At 43.4% G+C, this 18,415-nt stretch overlaps 1 protein-coding gene across 1 annotated transcript in view; it reads left to right on the top strand.

Moving 5' to 3' along the window:
- Nucleotides 1–17,643, top strand: part of CTNNA1 (catenin alpha 1) — an 80,270-nt gene extending 62,627 nt beyond the window's left edge. Inside the window, 5 exon segments of the mRNA XM_015411021.1 lie at nucleotides 4,960–5,070; nucleotides 6,198–6,379; nucleotides 7,669–7,774; nucleotides 11,832–11,966; nucleotides 16,203–17,643. Coding sequence (XP_015266507.1) covers nucleotides 4,960–5,070; nucleotides 6,198–6,379; nucleotides 7,669–7,774; nucleotides 11,832–11,966; nucleotides 16,203–16,490 — 822 coding nt within the window. The 3' untranslated portion in view covers nucleotides 16,491–17,643.
- The last annotated feature ends 772 nt before the right edge of the window (nucleotides 17,644–18,415 follow it).

Here is an 18,415-nt window from a genome sequence, read left to right as displayed (position 1 = left end):
CTCCACTGGGGAAACAGCAGTATAGGCCCTAAGATCCACAAGCTCAGGAAATCAGGCCTGTGAAGTGAAGAGCTGTGGTGTTTAGCTCGCTCCGCATTTGCTCCATAAATTCAGCTCAGCATGAATTGAGAGGTATGTAAGGAGCAAACTAAAAACAATTTGCAACCTTTTACTGAGTTCCTTCGTTTACCCTCTAATGTTGAGGTGGCTGATGGAAGTAAGAGAACAACGCCAGGCACAAGGGCAAGAAGGCTTCTGCGCACCTGGGGGAAGTCCCAGTCATGCAGACAAATATGATTTCTTAACATTACCACCACTGTAAATGAGCTAACTCATATTCCTCCTCCACCTCCATCCCAAAGGGAGGAACAGGACTGAACTGTGCATGTCCACTGTTTTCATGCTGCTGTAGAATACTAATGGTGTGAGGACAGAGAGCAGGCATAAGCTGAGATTCTGTCTGCTGGCAGTAAAACTGAAGGAAGCAAGCAGCTTACCAGTTGCCTTCCCTTAGTAGTTATGCAAGGATGTGAAATTGAGGTTCCTTAGTTCTTCCTCATAGATTCTCTTACAAATAGAAAAGAGCCATGGAATCTGCATTGCAGCACAGAGTGTTGAGAAGTTGGCAGAGACTCTCTACCAGTTGTCTGCCGCCTCCCCCCAGTAAAGATGCCCTGTAAAGGCCCCTTAGCGCAATGGTAAGGAACAGTTACCGTGAACCTTGAAAGGCTTTTATAGCAATTTCCGTGCCTCCCTCCCCCAACACAGAAGCATTAAGTTGAGCAATTACCCCTTAATACTGCTGATTTTTAATATAGAGCTTTGTGGACAGATAGTGTTTCGCCAAGTATTACAAGTCTGGACACTTATTTAAAAATTCTTGAAGGAATTATTCCCTAACATCTGCAGGCATTCTGCAGTATCTCAGAGGTAAAGCAGTTCATCTGTTCTTCCATCTCCAAGGATTGACTACTACAGTGTATTTCAATTGGGGCTGTCCTTGAATGCGTAGAAGTTGCAGCTGTTGTATAGAATGTTGCCTCATTCTGTTATGGGAATGCAGAAAAGGTATCATGAGACTTTGAATGATACCGAGTTGTTGTTGGTTGTCTAGCCCAGTTTAAGGTGCTATAAAGCCATAAATACCTTGGCAGAGTAGACCTGGGATATCCTTTTTCCCCTGTTCAGACTCTCTTAAGATCTGCAAGGGGCAGGCCCCACAAGAATTTCTCCTGTAAATGCTTTTTATAATCATTTAAAAACATTTTTTAAAGGTGTGCACTCCTTTAAGCAGAGTGGGTTGCTGTAGTTGACTAATGCACTGAGCAAAGGGTTGGAGTAGGTGACCTCTAGAATCCCTTCTAACTTTGTGTCAAGAAACTGGTCTCCTTTGAGAGAGTTCTTCTGCCTAAGTGTTCGCTTTCTTGACTCTAGAAGTCGTCACCCCCACCTGCCGGCTGTTATCAGAATTGTTGCTTAGGCTGGCAGAAGTAATTAACTTGCAGCAGCTGAGAACTGTCATCTAAAGTGGTTGACAGCTTGCAGTTTAGAGATCTGCCCCGGTAACAGCTTTCTATTGGCTAAATGGTTAATAGGCTAGCATAAGAACATCTATGTAGAATAGACAGATTGAGAAGAATAAGAGGGAGAAGAGTAGCTGAGTCATAATCCTCAAAATTCTTGCTTTCCTTTCTGCACTGAGAATTTCAGCCCCGCGGGGGGGGGGGAATTGCCCCACAAGCCACAAAATCCTGGCTACGGGCCTGGTAAGGGGTATTCCTCAGACCTCACATTCCTCCTTCATGCACATATTTGGCCACAGAACAGAGCGAGGTCTCCCTGGCCCCTGTTGTTAAGCAGGGCTTTCTTGGTGAGAGCATGCAAGTCATTTTTTTATCCTTTCTTTTTTCAGAAGTTTCTTTGATTCTTAAAGAGTGGGATAAATATTATGGTAATTACTTCAGGGCTGACGAATTAGGGACAGGCATCAAAGATGATAAAGGGGCACTTAAATGGCTCTTGTGTTGGAGAGCAGAAGGTACCCTGCTTGCAAGTAGAAAGTGCCGAGTGAAGAGACGGCCTCCTAAAATGAGATCTAGCACTTCAGTAAGCAAACTCAAAAGCCAAATAATTCTGTTTGCATTTGGTAGAGTTGTTTACTCAGATTTTTAATGAAAGAGTCGGCCATTAAAATCCAAGTGCCTCTTATTTTTTCTTCCATCTGAAGTTGAAAGCCCACATCGTTAAAGTGGTAGAGAGGATCCACATCAAAACAAAATTAAACATTGGAAATATGAAGCCCGAGAATATTCTGCAGTTGACGTGTGCTTTAAATTAAGCAAGTACATAATAAAAATACAAGGTACGATGAAATACCTGAAGCTGTCTTCCTAGATTAACTACGGAGCAGCTGATGACCAGTCTTTCAGTGCTTCCTTCTTTCTCGTACACTGAAATATGGCTCTGGGTAAAAAAAGATGGCTGCAAGATTAATGTCACTTGCTGGGACATAACAACATTACTTTCTTTCTGGAATGTGGACTGTCCGGCATTTTCATCAGGGACTCTGAGGGTTGCTTTTTGTGTTTTCAGCATGAGATTTGTTTTCCTAATGTTGCCCCCCTCCCATATAGAGAGTGATCTAGATCCCTCCCATACATCCAGTCTAGATACAGACCTTTTGAGAGACACATTTTTTTTTTCCATAGAATGATCAGAGTGTCAGCTAAAAACAAAGCATAATGTATTTTACTCCAGGTTTCAACAGCACTAAGCTCTTTTGCCAAAACACTCGCTTCATATCTGTTTGTGCCCCTGCCACAAATGTACGGGTATCACTGCACAGCCGTGAAAAGGGTTTGCCCAAGACTGGAGCGGGACAGACGTGCTTGTCACCAGTGGCTAGTCTACAGGAAGGGGCACTGGCTGGAAAAAAGGAAACTGGTTTCCTGCCGCCTACTCCTCTTCTTTCACCCTGTGACCACTGCCCCCCAATACATCAGCAGTGAAGCAAGGTGGCTGGTCTGAATGGGAAGGGTAGAGACGTCAGGCTGTAGTGAAGACTTTTTTTGTTTTGTTTGGCACTTCCCCGGTTAACTGTTACTGGCCCACTTCCCTGGTGGTGGTGGTGGTGATGTGTGTCTGTACGTTTTGTGGAATTGTTTACATATTTTATGTACACTTCAATTTTAAATAGTCCTTTAATGTCTTGATGCTTTAGTGCTCACCACCTTGGGGACTCTGGGTGCAAAGGCAGTATAGAAAGCAGAGCAGAAGCCCGCAGTCACCAGGCTCACCCCCCCAGGGTCACCAGAGCCCTTAGAATGCTGGAGAAGGTGGGCCCGAAGAGAGGTGCAGGACTGGCACCGTAGCATGTGGCTGACAGCTCAGCGCCGCTCAACCTCTGCCTTTGAGCTTGAGTCACCACAGGATCAGGGCTGATTGCCCCAAAAGGGCTGCTTTGGCCACCGATGAGCTGCACCTGTCACTGGATGACACAGCAGGTTGATGTGTTGCACCTGTCCCTGAATGATTCAGCAGGGTTTCCTGATAAAAGCAGCTAGAGGAGGGCACTGTGCCTTAAAGCTTGCTGGGTGATCTTGGGCCAGTCACAGACTCTCATCCAAACCTACCTGCTATGATGATGATAAAAGGAGAGGAGAGAACAATTTAAGCCACTTTGGATCCCCTTTGATAGAAAGATGAGCTATAAGTGAAGTAAATAAGTAGGATCATAAATGTAGATGTGGGCAGGACACCCCAGAACGTCTTCCTGGTCAGCTGTTAGTTTCCGAATTGCTGCTTCTGGATTAATGCTGCTTCTGAATTCTGAACCAGGGGTTCATTCTCTCCTTAAGTAGGAGAGGTAACGTTGACCTTATTTGTTTTCTCATATTTCTCTGAGGGAGATGGAATTTGTAAAGTGGATTCCGTTAGTGATGATTATGGTCGTATCAGTCTTTATTGGCTCGGCTTGACTTCGGTAACGTTCTTTCTCTTGCAAGCATTTTGATTGTAACTGGAAGATAAGAACTGACATGACTGAGAGCTAGCTGCATGTTTTTTCTGAACCTACGAAAAGCAAGATAGAGCACTGTAGTGGATCCAGCCACTCTGCTTGACACATTGGGACGCATTCCTCCAATTTAGGTGGTTGTTCTGGAAGAGCCAGTTGAGTTGGAGAAAGGCTTCATACTTTGCTGAGCGGAGTGGTGGATCTACCCACTGCTAATCACCCCAGAGACAACTGTCTGTCAATTATCTCTGTCATTGTCTTCTGCCAGTCGTGGATGTGTTGTCTGGTGTTCACTCAATGATCCCTCCGTCCTACCTTACATTTTAATTTGCTCTCTTGTTTTTTATATATGTATTTTTAGCTCTGTTTTTTAATTGATTTTATGGTATATTTTATTAGAGTTGTTCTAAAATTGTTAGCCACCTTTTGGGGGCTCTGATTGGGCAGAAAAGCCGGCTATCAATACTGTAATTAAATCAGAGATGACTGCTTTAATAAAACAATACACAGAGACTGTCTTCTTCTTCTTTTTTTAGAGTTTCTAAACTGATTGTACTACAGCTTCAGCTGTAATTCCAAGCAAAGCAGTTGCTGTATTTTACTTGGCTGAATTTCTGTCAGCTTCCCAACTCTCAAAGTGGTTATAATAGACCACAATGAGAATAAAACGTATAATTGCTTAAACTCTTGCCTGTGCTTGAAAAGTTAAATGGTGTTCTGAGATTTCTCTTAAGTGCTGTGGTCCTGTTCTAGCCTTTTCCACAGTAAAAGACCAGAATGTTCCAGAGCTGGCTTGAGGAAACCCAAAAATCCCCTTTGGGTTATTGGTTGACAAATGTGTGGATGCTGTACAAGGCTTTACAGATTACTATGTTTTCTCCAAATCTAAAGTCCAGTTTTGTTTAGTTGAAAGTTTGAATTGTGTTCTGATTTTGCTTTTTTAGACTCCTGAAGAACTGGATGACTCGGACTTTGAGACAGAAGACTTTGATGTTCGAAGCAGAACAAGCGTTCAGACTGAAGATGATCAACTTATTGCTGGCCAAAGTGCAAGAGTAAGAAAAACAATTCTGATCACTGCTTATCAAATTAATTTAACCCGTCTAAAATGTTGGACTCCTACACAAAATTCATAGGAAAACCAGCAGACTACTTTTTATTTTAAAAAGCAGAAGAGTCTGTACGCAGGATTATTAAAATATAGATGTCTACCCATTTATCTACTTCTAAAACCTGGAGAAACCACAGTCCTATATTTACTATACCTTTCGTACTCTCACCCCAGTCTGAAACATTGAGTCCTCATCTGCTTATAGACACTGCTTTCAACCCTGGCTTGAAAGAAGGGACATACTTTCTTACCATATATTGGGCTTCCTTTTCTAGTCTCCATTTCCTTCTCTATTGTTTTTTTAAAAAAAGAACCAAAACAGAAGCTGCATCATAAGTACGCTCTTAGATAATAGCATGACTTGTGGAGCAGATGTCCTACTGCTCAGCTTCAGTCATTTCCTCTCTCCCATCACCACCTTTATAGTCACACCAGTCCCTCTCTAGCGGTAAGATTGTTTGACCAACCGAGGATGGCACTTACAGCCTCACCCATCCATTTCGGCTACTCCCGGAAGTATAAGATCTTTGCTTGAATCCCCTGTGTGTTGTTATTTACAGACCAACATGATACACACTGACCTATGCAGGATGTATTCTTGTTTTAAAATGTTGGGTTCCCTGAATGATAGGTGGCTTTATACAATAAACAAATGTTTAAACTTGTCCACTTCATTTATACACCTGAAGGGTTGCATGATAACTCTTCTGTGAACTCCGTAGCAATTCGAAATAGTGCATAATTTGCTGTGAAAGCTGCTGTTCTTTACAGTAGAGACGAGGGAAAGGAAGCCAATCTTTGGGGGGATTTGTGGCAATTTTTCTCAGTGCACTGCTTCAGAAATCAGCCTTTTTTACCAATGGCTTTATTTCTCAGTAGTATTTACTTACAGTGTTACCACATGATTCACGTAGTCACAAGCTTTAGATCAAAGTGGGATGAAAATGGCCAGCCCTTGAGGTATAATTTAATCCTGCCTCCATGAATAAGATTGTCTGGTGCAAAGTACACCTTGAAAAGAATCCCTGCTGATGAATGGCTGGAATTACATCGAACAACTCTTCATTCCAGGCTATCATGGCTCAGCTCCCTCAAGAGCAGAAAGCAAAAATTGCCGAACAAGTAGCCAGTTTCCAGGAAGAAAAGAGTAAATTAGACGCAGAGGTGTCCAAATGGGATGACAGTGGTAATGACATCATTGTTCTGGCAAAACAAATGTGCATGATTATGATGGAAATGACAGACTTCACCAGGTAAGGACCCTTCGTGGGCCACACTCTTTAAATGAGAATTTCAGGGGTAACTTGTCCAATGCGGTTGTTGTAGACGACACTGGTCCCTACTGGGTGCTGTTGACAGATGCTGATTAGTATTATTTTTAACAGCCACTCAGTCTCATCAGGAACTGTCTGCCTTGCATGCGCATTAGTGGAATAGACAACCTAACTATAAAGTGATTTGAAATCCCACCATTTTCTAAAGATTAGAGCGTGACCGCCGGAATCTGTTAATCGCAGTTTACGTGCAACCTCCAAGAAACTGGTGGGAAACTGTGCACAGTTGCTGTAGTTTGTCTGTAGTCTCATTCTGTGCTAAACTTTATTTTTTTACAAATGGAACAAAATAGAAAAGCCTGCAAGGTTTTTAATGCTCTCAGAAATTTAAATACAAAGTGCTTTTTGGTGCATGTTGCAATGATTTAATCAGTCTCATTCAAGGTGATCTATCTGAATTTTGGATTTTTATAGGTTAGTGGCAGAGTTGCCATTTTAAGTGTGATTAAGGACTTGGGTATGCGCAGGTGGATTCCCTTCCCCTCAAGTCCCCACTCTGGAAAACTCCTTTTAAGTTTCAGAAGTGGGGTGTCGTGTCACTGGGTGGAGGTCGGGCTGGAGACTTGCCATTGAAGAAATACACACCTTGAGCATGCAGAATGAGTTAATCAGAGGTGTTGAACTCACTGAAAATGTGTTATTTAAAGTTTTTAAAAATCTTTAATTGTGTTTGTGTCTTTTATAAAGTTTATATCTCTGCTACCTGGCATTACCTTTTATGACACACATGGCCCGGCCCAACAAGGTCTCATTTATGCCAGATCCAGCCCTCATAACAAATGAGCTCGACACCGCTGAAAGTGGTTCTTTGCCAATATGTAGAATAGATACAATGTGCAATTCAGCAGCAAGGGTAGGGACTGGGACCCAGTGTGCTGGGGAAGGAAATACCCATATAGTGGCTGTCATTTTTCTCTCCTGAGACTTAAAACTGGGAGGGGGGGCAGCATGGGGAGAGTTAACCACCCCCCATGTTGAGGCTTTAACCCATATTCTTTTCCCCTTCTCCTCCCCTCCCCCCAACCAAGCAGCTGCTTCTTGCTGCTAAATTATGTGTTTGGGGATCCAGATATAAATTCTTAGTGTTGTGTGTGTAACTTGGCTTCTGCACAAACTGGATGTGACTGCTACTCAACAGGAAAATAGTTTGCAAGGAAAAATACCTCTAGTTTGTGGTTTAGATGACTAACGCAGTTTTCTTTTTGCAGAGGTAAAGGGCCGTTAAAGAATACATCTGATGTTATTAGTGCAGCAAAAAAAATTGCAGAAGCTGGGTCAAGAATGGACAAGCTGGGACGGACAATTGCTGATCATGTAAGTTGTGATAGATTTTTACAAGTCTTCAGTGTAGCTATACTGAAGATTTCCTAAGAGGTTTCGAGTAATTTTATGTTATCTAATTTCGGGAGCCAGGATTGTCGTTCTTAGATTCTGGAAGTAGAATATAGCCCCAAATATCCATGACTGGCTAGAGAAAATCAAGTTTACTTGATTCTTTATGGGTTCCCTTAATTGATTGGATGTCACAGTAATGGCATGTTATTAATCAGTGCTTGTAGTGCTGAATATGTTTATTTATTAGGTTTATATACCACCCTCCCCAGATGGGCTTAGGACAGTGTACAACAGTTAAATAATACAATTAAAACAGTATTAAAATAACAATTTACACATTAAATATCATAAAATATAAAATAAGGCAACAAGACAAGGGGGTGCAAGAAAAACTTTATCCCTAATAAAAGTCACCTCCTGAGCTGATCCGTTACTCCACAGCTTTCCTCCTGCAATCAGAAAGCCATCCCAAACAATTCTCTTTTGCCTGTTTTGCAAAATGACAGGAGCTTGGGGGGGGAGGCCGTCCAAATACCACAGGGTTGGAGCTCCCGCAGAGAATGTGCATGAGTGGGCAGTTGCTGGTTTTCCCTGTTAGCTGGACAGCAGCACCTGTGTGTCAGGTTATCAATCCGTGTTATCAGGTTCTCTGAATTCCCAGCCTTGTTTGTTTGTTTCATGTTTGTTTCATGATGTGAGTGAGAGGTTAATTTTTTGATTCTTTAATTCTAAAACATGGACAAGCTAGGGTGGACAGTTGCTGATCACTCAAGTCGTAATGGATTTTTACAAGCCTTCAGTAGAGCTGTCACTTTAGGTCATTGGCTCACAGAACAGAATTCTGTAGCTAGCCACTGTTTGTATGGCATCTTCCTAACAAACATTCCTTATTCTTCTCAATATGCTTTGTTATATATACTCAGATGTGTTGCCTACTTTTGCTCTGGATTTTCATACGGCTCAGTTTTTGCTGCAGATGTTGCCATTTCAGAAGGCAGAAGCATTCACGGAGTCACTCAGTTTCACATTACCATTTTTCTCACCGGTTTACAGATACTGTTCCCAGTTCGTAGCAGCCTGGGTACCCCAGGGGGAAAAAAAAGAGAAAAACTGTATGTGCTGTGAAGTCCTGCACTGGCAGACTTCCCAGTCGCTTAGTAGACCAAGCTTGGCACAGGCTGACTGGTGGGAAGCAGTTCTGTGGTGCTAAACTGTATATGCCTTTGATACACAGCAGAATTAGACACTGACCCTTCCGTCCCACTAGCAGGGCTGTCATCATTTGAATCTGTTGGCTACCTGTGACAAGAGTGAAAGGGGCCAGTGTGGTGTGGTGGTTAGAGTGCCAGACTAGGGTCTGAGAGGCCCAAGTTCAAAACCCCACTTTGCCATCAAAGCTTGCTGGGTGACCTTAGCCTGTCTCGCACTGTTGTCCTAACCTGCCTCACAGGGTGTTTGTGAGGATGAGACGGAGGAACGATGTGAACCACTTTGGGTCCTCACCAATGTTCCCTCTAAGCCGCAGAGCCTTGTGAGCAAAAATGTTACTTTGTGAGCTACTGGCATTAAAGTTGTGAGCAGGCGATTTGACTACTGCATAAATTAGTTTGCTCTGGAGCCACCCTTCGTGAGCTAAGGCAAAAATCTGTGAGCTGGAGGCTAAAAACCTGTGAGCTAGCTTACACTAACTCAGCTTAGAGGGAACACTGGTCCTCACTGAGGAGAAAAGGGGGGTATAAATGAAGACTAAAATAAACCTTTTCATTTGCAGTTTAAAGGCACCTTCTCAGCAGTTGGGTGAATATTTCACCCTTTCTGACAATGTAATTATTTTTCTGTTTTTCTTCCTTCATTTCACAGCACGTGCATGCATTCCCCAGAAGTGAAGGCATACGTATTTTGTAGTGTAACTAGATAAGTTGGAACAGGAAAATCTACCCATCTATGCAGCTAGTTCTCTGCAGTTAAAAGCTCCTGAAGTGGGTTCAGTGGGTTCCATTGATTTTTTATACTCAATGAAATTTTTATTAAAGCCTCCTTGCCCCATCTTAAAAGAACAATGAGCCACAATCAGCATGCAGTATAATTTCCTCATATTGATGATTTGGGTAATCACTAGTGCATTATAGATTAGGGGTTTTTAAAGGTTTTTGTTAAACAGTGTGAAACTCTGTTTCAGTGCAAATCCTTCTCTTAAAACGAGGTAGAAGATTGCTCCAAAGGGGAAGCTATTCGGGTTTTGTTTTTTCAAAATGCTCTGAAGCAACTTGGCCACATGGAACCTAGTAATGCACAACATTGATCAGTTACCCCTCTGGCTTCCAACTGACACACTCTGGGAAGAGTTGAAGGCTTTACCTGCAAGGTCATAAGAGATTTGCTCTGGGATCCCTTAAGGAGAGCTTGCAGATCTTTGGTTTTTTCCATTGAATATCTCTTACAGTATCATCTCGATGTATTGTCACAGCCCTGCATCAGGGACCAAAAGCTTCTGACAACATTGATTCCACTACTGATCAGTCCTATCATTTTTATCCTACCCTTTTCCCAAGGAGCTCAGGGCACCTTACACTGTTACCCCAACCTCTGTTTTATCCTCACAACAAACCTGTGAGTTAGGTTAGGCTATTTCCCTAATCCCTAAGAAAACCAGGCTAAATATTTACTTAATAATTCTACAGCAAGAACTTCTTAGTGCAAACATTGACTAACAAGGAGCTGTGACTTTTACCTGTTTCTGCCTCATGCAAACAGGTCAAAGGTGACCATCAGCCATTTTCATTGTTCAGCGGTTAGGTTGCTGTGGCTTTTATGGTTTTGCTGCTATTTACTGTTCTGTTTTTGTTCTTAGTTCTTCTGCTGCACTGCAGCTCTCATTAGATTTAGCTGCCATGTTATGCAGTCAGTTTTACTATGGCATTTTATTTTACATTTGTAAGCCATCTCAATCTTAGCACAGGGTAGATTTTTTTTAAATGCACTTTTATCAGTGACCAGGATGGGTGTTTCAATGCCTTTGAGACCTGTCAGCTAGGGATGGCCACAAACCAATAAACAAACCCTGGTTGAAGCACAAGCCGGCTGGTTTCTGGTTCATGAAGCAGGGGTTGAGGAGAATATGTCTCCCACGATCCACCACACAAATTTCCAGGTTTGTGGGAGGGTTCGTGCGGGCCCCAAAGGCATTTATTTACCTTTGGAGCTTACTTCCGGGTCTGGCAGCCTGACCAGAAGTGAGCACTGAGGTTGTTTAAATGCTGTCAGAGCCCACCACTGACCCGTGGCCCAACCCGAGTGAGCTCCGAAGGCATTTAAATCCCCTTGGAGCTTACCTCTGGGTCAGGCTGGCCCAACTGAGCTCCGAGAGTGTGCTCCGAAGGCCTTTATAGGCCTTTGGAGCTCAGTTGAGTCGGGCGGGCGGACTCATTGGAGCTCACTCTGGGGTCTCAGTCAAGTTGGGCCGACCTGGAGGTGGGTTCCGAAAGCATTTAAATGCCTTTGGGGTTCACTTCCAGGTGGGGCTTTGGCCTTACGAACTTCCTGAAGCACAAACTGGTTCGTACAATGGAGAAGTTCGGGGTTCGGGAAAACAACGAACTCCATTTTTCCGGTTCATGCCGACCCCTACTACCAACTCTTACAATTCCCTCTTGGCCTCTTGCAGTTTCTTCAGCTTCTGACCTCTTTCCTTATCTTGCCTATCAGTGCCGTTGGCTGATCAGCCCTGATGTCACAAGGGGCCTGAGCAGGCATAGTTTCGTAGACTGAGGGTGGACAGTTATATGAATGATTATTTATTTAAAGATGTAATCTCTCCATACTGACACGTCTTGAATGACAGCTTGTGCTGGGAGAAGTTAGGTGATGGGCTTTAAATCATGTGGATGCCCTGTAAACAATGGAATCCAGTGCCGTGTTGGAGAGTACTGTGGAAGATTTTGCTTAGACTTATTTCTGTCTAGTGAGATTTGGCCATCAGGTAATCGTGTTTCAAGCTTCTCAGAATGAAACACTTTTTTCCCCTCTCTCTCTTCAGTGTCCAGATTCTGCTTGCAAACAGGACCTGCTAGCTTACCTACAGCGTATTGCTTTGTATTGCCATCAGCTGAACATTTGCAGCAAAGTGAAGGCAGAAGTGCAGAACCTCGGTGGAGAACTGGTTGTGTCCGGGGTACGTAAGATATTATAACTATTCTGCTTTGCTTGTGCAAACTGCTAGATGTAGAAACAAATTTGATTCTTGTTAAACTTGGTAGAATTATAAACTTAACCGTATGTGTTCTATATTGTGGAAATCAACCTGGGCAATTCTCCCTTTGACTAGTCCCAGGGTATCTTCAAATATATTGTTTTCTTTTGTGCTTGTGGCGGGGCGGGGATTATAAATGTTTTCTCATGCTGACTCTTCACAATTGAGTTCTCTCAGCCCCACCCACCTCACAGGGTGTCTGTTGTGGGGAGGGGAAGGGAAAGGAGTTTGTAAAACGCTCTGAGACTCCAAGTGAAGGGCGGGGTATAAATCCAATCTCCTCCTCCTCCTGTCATGTTAGGCTATCAGTTATGGCATTTTATCTTACATTTGTAAGCTACCTCAATCTTGGCACGGGATAGTACTTCCTTTTATGTGTTCTAAGCCAACTGCTCATCAATTTCATTGAGTCCCCATGAGTTCTTGTATTGTGAGAAAGGGAGAAAAGTACTTCTTTCCCCACCTTCTCCATCCCATGCATCATTTTGTAAACGTCATGTCACCCCGCAATTGTTTCTCCAAGCTAAAGAGCCCTAACCTCTTTAACCTTTCTTCATAGGGAATGTGTTCCATCCCCTTAATCATTTTAGTTGCCTGTTTCTGCACCTTTTCCAATGCTATAATATCTTTTTTTGAGGTGCAGTGACCAGAACGGTATGCAGTATTCCAAATGAGGCCGCACCATAGATTTATACAAGGGCATTATGACACTGGCTGATTTGTTTCCAATCTCCTCCTTAATAATCCCCAGCACAACATTTGCCTTTTATATTGTAGTCGCACACTTGAGTTGACATCTTCAGTGAGTTATGTATCAGATCTCTCTCCTGGTCAGTTATCATCAATGTATATTTATAATTAGAATTTTTGGCTTCAGTGTGCATTGCTTTGCACCTGCCCACATTGAACCTCATTTGCCACATTGATGCCCATTCGTCCAACCTCAACAGATCCCTCTGGAGTCCCTCACAGTCCTCCCTGATGCTCACCACCCTGAACAACTTAGTGTCATCCGCAGACTTAGCCTCTTCACTGCTTATTCCCAATTCCAAATCATTAATGAACAAGTTAAAAAGCACTGGACCTAGTACTGAGCCCTGCAGTACTCCGCTGTCTGCCACCTTCCACTATGAAAACTGCCCATTTATACTCACTCTCTGTATCCTGTTAATTAACCAGTTTTTAATCCACAAGAGGACTTGTCCTCTTATACCATAACTGCTGATTTTACTTAGGAGCCTTTGATGAGGAACTTCATCAAAAGCTTTCTGGGACAACATCTACTAGGTCACCCTTGTCCACATGTTTGTGCACCCCCTCAAACTACTCTAAAAGGTTAGTGAGACAAGATCTTCCGCTACAGAATCCCTGCTGATTCTTCTTCAGTAGCTTTTGTTCATCAGTGTGCCTACTAATTCTGTCTTTGGTAGCAGATTCCACCAACTTGCCCGGTATCATTGTTAGACTGACTGGCCTGTCATTTCCCAGATTTCCTTTGGAACCTTTTTAAAAGATGGGGGTTATATTAGCTATCTTCCAGTCCTTGAGAATGGAGGCACATTTTAGTGATACACTGCAATACTGTTGCCAAGAGATCCACAAGTTCACATTTGAGTTCTTTCAGAACTCTTGGCTGTATGCCATCTGGATCTGGTGATTTGTCAGTTTTTAAGTTGTGCACCAGTCATAGGACCTCCGCTCGCATCACTTCAATCCGACTCAGGTCTTTTGGCACCCCTCTTGAAATCAGCAGTTCTGGAGTGGGCAAGCACCTACCATCTCCCACAATGAAGGCAATGAACTGCCATTTCCATATCATCCTTTATCATTCTACCATTTCAAGATCACTTTCTCAAATTTTGTACCTCCTTTGCTTCTGAGGATCCATATTGTGTGCGGGGGGGAAGAGGGGGCATATTGGGGGGGGTGGTAAGTGGAATAATAACGGCAAACAGAAGCAAAACTATGTCAGACAACAGTGCTGGAAAAGTCCCTGATAAGCTAAGTACATTTCATGTCGCTTCTAGCATACCTTGTACTTCCAGCTGGAACAGCAAACATGAATGAAGATATAAAGTGCCATATAATGTGTGTTGCTGGGCCTCTTTGGCAGGGCATTGGGTAAAGACAGTTGAGAGCCTGACAGCAATACTAGCTTCTTCCTTGGGTATGAACTTTTGTGAGTTCAGATACTGAAGAAGTGAGCAGTGACTCATGGAAGCTCATACCCTGCCACAAATTTTGTTAGTCCTTAAGGTGCTACTTTATGTGGTCTTCTGCCATAGATTTCTGTCTGCAGCCTTGAATCATCTCTGGATGCCTCTTTGTCTACGGAGGCCCAGGTTGCCGCAGTTGCCAGATCTGCATTCTTCCATCTTAGGCAGATCAGGCTACTGAAGCCATATTTCTCCCCACCACCACCACCGCCAAGACCTAGCTACAGTGATCCATGCAGTGGTCACCTCCAGGCTTGATTACTGCAATTCGCTCTACGCACACTTACCCCTGAGACTGATCCGGAAATTACAGCTGGTACAAAATGCGGCCACCCATCTACCGGCCATATCCATCAGTATTAATGGGTCAGAATTTTCACCAGCAGCTATAACTACTGGTTTTAAATGTTTATGATGTAATGTTTTATTGTGCTTTAAACCTTACAGTATTATTTAAGATGATGTGACACGCCCTGAGCCCGATCACGGGATGGGCGGGATACAAATACAGTAAATAAATAAATAGATCCATATGGGGGGGACAAAACAGGCCACGGAAAGTTTTGAGGCCCTACCCCCATCCTCACCCCTTGAGTGAGCAGCCACCTTACTTGGTTATACCAGCTGCCTTCCCTGGTCATTTGCTATGTAGAAATGTAGCTTGCAAGTTTTGGACTTTAGCAACCAAGATCTGGCACAAAGAACGTGGATCTGAGCCGTTGTCTTTCTGTGTATCTTGCACTTTTTTGTGGGGGGGAAATTGCAATGCAATTTCACTGCATTGTAAAGAGCTCTGAATGGAGGCATGAATTTCCTGCCCTAATGTGTAGAGACCTCGTCCAGATAGAATAGGATAGCAGTGGATCCTTTCTTATCGCCTTGCAAAGTAATATATGTTACAACCTGTCTGTGCTGTAGCAACTGCAGAAAGGCTGGAACAGCCTGTGTGTCTTCATTTTGGGTTTCTTGGTTTCCAGGATGCTGCCTCCGTTTCAGGTCATTAAGAGCTCACACGTCCTGACATCCCGCTGAGCCCTCGTTCGCTCTCTCTGCCTTTGCCATCGACTCCCTTTCTGTCCAGGTTTTGTAAATACTTCTAACACTGGTCTTCCTGCACATTCATCAGTTGGGCTTTTTCCTCCAATTCTTCATATTGGCTAGACTAAGAGCGTTCCAGTGGAGGGGGGAAAATGTAGATGCCGCCTATTACCATCAGGTGCAAGTGTAGTAAATTGGATCTGAACCTCAAACTGCTGAGTATTAAGGTGGCCCCCACCTTGTAGAATTTTAGCATCACAGAATCACAGAGTTGGAAGGGGCCATACAGGCCATCTAGTCTAACCCCCCACTCAGTGCAGGATCAGCCTAGAGCCTCCCTGACAAGAGTTTGTCCAACCTCTGCTCAAAGACTGCCAGGGAATGTGGAATGGTCTGCCTGAGGAGGTCAGGAAGGCTCGCACACTCCTGGCTCTCCATACACTATGCAAAACTGAACTATTCAAGAGGACTTTTCTATGCAGGCAACAGGGTAGCCCTGTACGAAATGATTCACAACGTTACTTGGGCAAATCATTAGGGACTGTGGTCTGTTCTGCTGTGTAGAGCTTGCTATATAAGTTGGATCCTACTGTATAATTTTGCATCATTGTGCTTTCCTTTGTTTCTGTTTTTTAAACTTCTGGTTGGATCTACAACCCAAATCCTATACCATTTTTAATTGAATGTCCCATCCTGTTGATTGTATTGACTTACCCTGCGTAACCCGCCTTGAGTCCCAGCAAGAAAGGTAGAGACTATAAATAACATTCATAGAAATACACGGAGAAATACTATTTTGCCACTCTTGCAGCTGCTGTAAGCCTCTTCCATGGACAGGTTTTTGTATAAGCTGTATTATGGGCACCACCTAAAACGAAGCACTCTTCCGTTTATCTTGTCTTAGGTGGATAGTGCCATGTCGTTGATTCAAGCAGCAAAGAACCTGATGAATGCTGTGGTACAAACGGTGAAGGCTTCCTATGTGGCGTCCACAAAGTACCAGAAGTCCCAAGGGATGGCATCCCTGAACCTTCCAGCAGTGTCTTGGAAGATGAAGGCGCCTGAGAAGAAGCCGCTAGTCAAGCGCGAGAAGCAAGACGAAACACAGACCAAAATCAAGCGGGCCTCTCAGAAGAAGCACGTGAACCCGGTCCAGGCACTCAGTGAATTCAAAGCAATGGAGAGCATTTAAACAGAGGACTCTGGCTTGCTCCTCTCTGAGTTTCTTCCAATATTCTATGCGTTACGTTAACATGAATTTACTTAAATATTTTGATAAAATCATTTAGGGTAAAACGGGGAGGGTAAATCAGATCTGTGAAGCATGACAGTACAGCTTTTAAGTCCACAGACATGTTAATTTTAGTATGAAGATGCAGTTTAAATCTGTCACTTTTTTCTAGCTGACTTTTAAAGTAACAAATCCTGCTTTAAATTTTACCGTGTAACCAAAGATGAGTTTACGGCACCGTTAAATAATTTGCGTAGCTGGATCATGTCATTCCTTTCAAAGGAAGCCTAGTAAGGCAAATCTTCTCAACTTGAAAATAAATGGAACACATGGAGGGGGGGGTTATTCAAGTATATTACGTGCTTTGGGGTGGGTAGAGTGGTAAGCTTTTGTATGTCAAAACGACCATCAAAATGGAAAAACACTAGTTGCTGTTTACAACACTAAGTCGGCTGTAGAAAGAACGATTTGACAAAGTAATATACTGTAGCATTCCTGTTTTTAATTTAAGCAATCTTGCCTTCGTTGTTTGAAACTGAACACACTGATGCATTTGTCTGAACGGCTGGATTCCAGGTTACCTCCCAAGGGTGTGCAAATTAGAGCTATGTAGCCGAGAGAGGCCGGCCATGTGCCTGCTGCTCTTGCACTTCGAACGTTCCTCGGGCTTTACCGGTCAGCCACTCTGTAAGGGTTCCTGTGGGTGCCCGTGGGAAGGCAGCACAAAAGAGGGTGGGATGAGTGGTGCACCATGAAGGGAGCTGATTACTGCTCTCGAACCTGCGAAAATTTTAATGCTCGGTTAGACTCCTGGTGTACTTGGGCCACAGTAAGCGCTGCTTGTGCCAGCCAGTGTGTTTGTGCTGGAAGTGGCTGCAGGTTTCCCGCCCTCTGCATTCAAATGCAAATTCATCATTGTGTTCTTCTGAAAAAAATCTGCTTTGTATCCTGCCTTAGGTTTTACAAGAATCTTAGCAAATAGTGTTTATTCAGACTGCAATTTAGGCAACATCATTTGTGATAACTGGAGCTTCGCGGCATAATTTTGCTGTTTTAAATTTTATGGATTTCTGTTTTTATACCTTTTCTTTTCCCAATAAAGTCCAATATAAGATCTAGTTGCCACAGGTCAGAGCCTTTATTACGATTCACAAAGTATTCTGAATTCCAAAAAGCACTCCAGCTGTATCAGCTGAGTGCCCTAGCAGGCCGGTCGTTGGTAATTGATGCATGATTCACTTGCTTGGTTTAGTTACAATGCACTAAATAGAAGACCTGCTGTAATAAATGAATCTGCTCTTCAAATGGACTTGGAATGGCTGGCTGGGGGGAAAGGCAGTCAGGAGTTAATCAGCTGCATTCTTGGCAACTGACAGGAATGTTTGCTTCGAGGTTTAGTTGTTTGGGTCTGTTCTGCGGCTCAAGAATGTGATGTTCCAAATGAAAAATGGTAACAGACCAAAGTTTTCCAACTTTCTGTGAACTGATGTTGAATGAGTCACCTTCAGGTAGACTAAATATTTTGGGACATCAGATATCCACCCTTCTGCCTGGTGTCACTCTGAGCTTGCCAGAGGTCTCTGTGCGCAGAACGTTTGCATTAGCTCTTTTTGCTGTTTTCTGATAGTCCTCTGGATGAAGTCTGGTTCAGTGGACACCCAAAGAAATAATTAGTCACGTTAGTAGGGGAGGTTCCATGTCCCAGAAAATGGGGGGGAGGCCATCTCCTCTTGTCCTGTTTAATGCACGTATGAAGCCAAGGACCAAAAATCGCATGGATGTAAAGAAGCTTGATGCCCCACAGCACATGAATGCCACAGTAAAGTCCAACTGCTTAGTGGCCGTATAGTGAATCAGATGAACAGACTCGCAAATGGTTTGTGCCG

This window comes from Gekko japonicus, unplaced genomic scaffold (assembly GCF_001447785.1).
Source record: "Gekko japonicus isolate JY-2015 unplaced genomic scaffold, Gekko_japonicus_V1.1 scaffold428, whole genome shotgun sequence".
Classification (NCBI taxonomy): domain Eukaryota; kingdom Metazoa; phylum Chordata; class Lepidosauria; order Squamata; family Gekkonidae; genus Gekko; species Gekko japonicus.
Note: the sequence above shows the minus strand (reverse complement) of the source record. Positions and strands in the feature narration are given on the sequence as shown.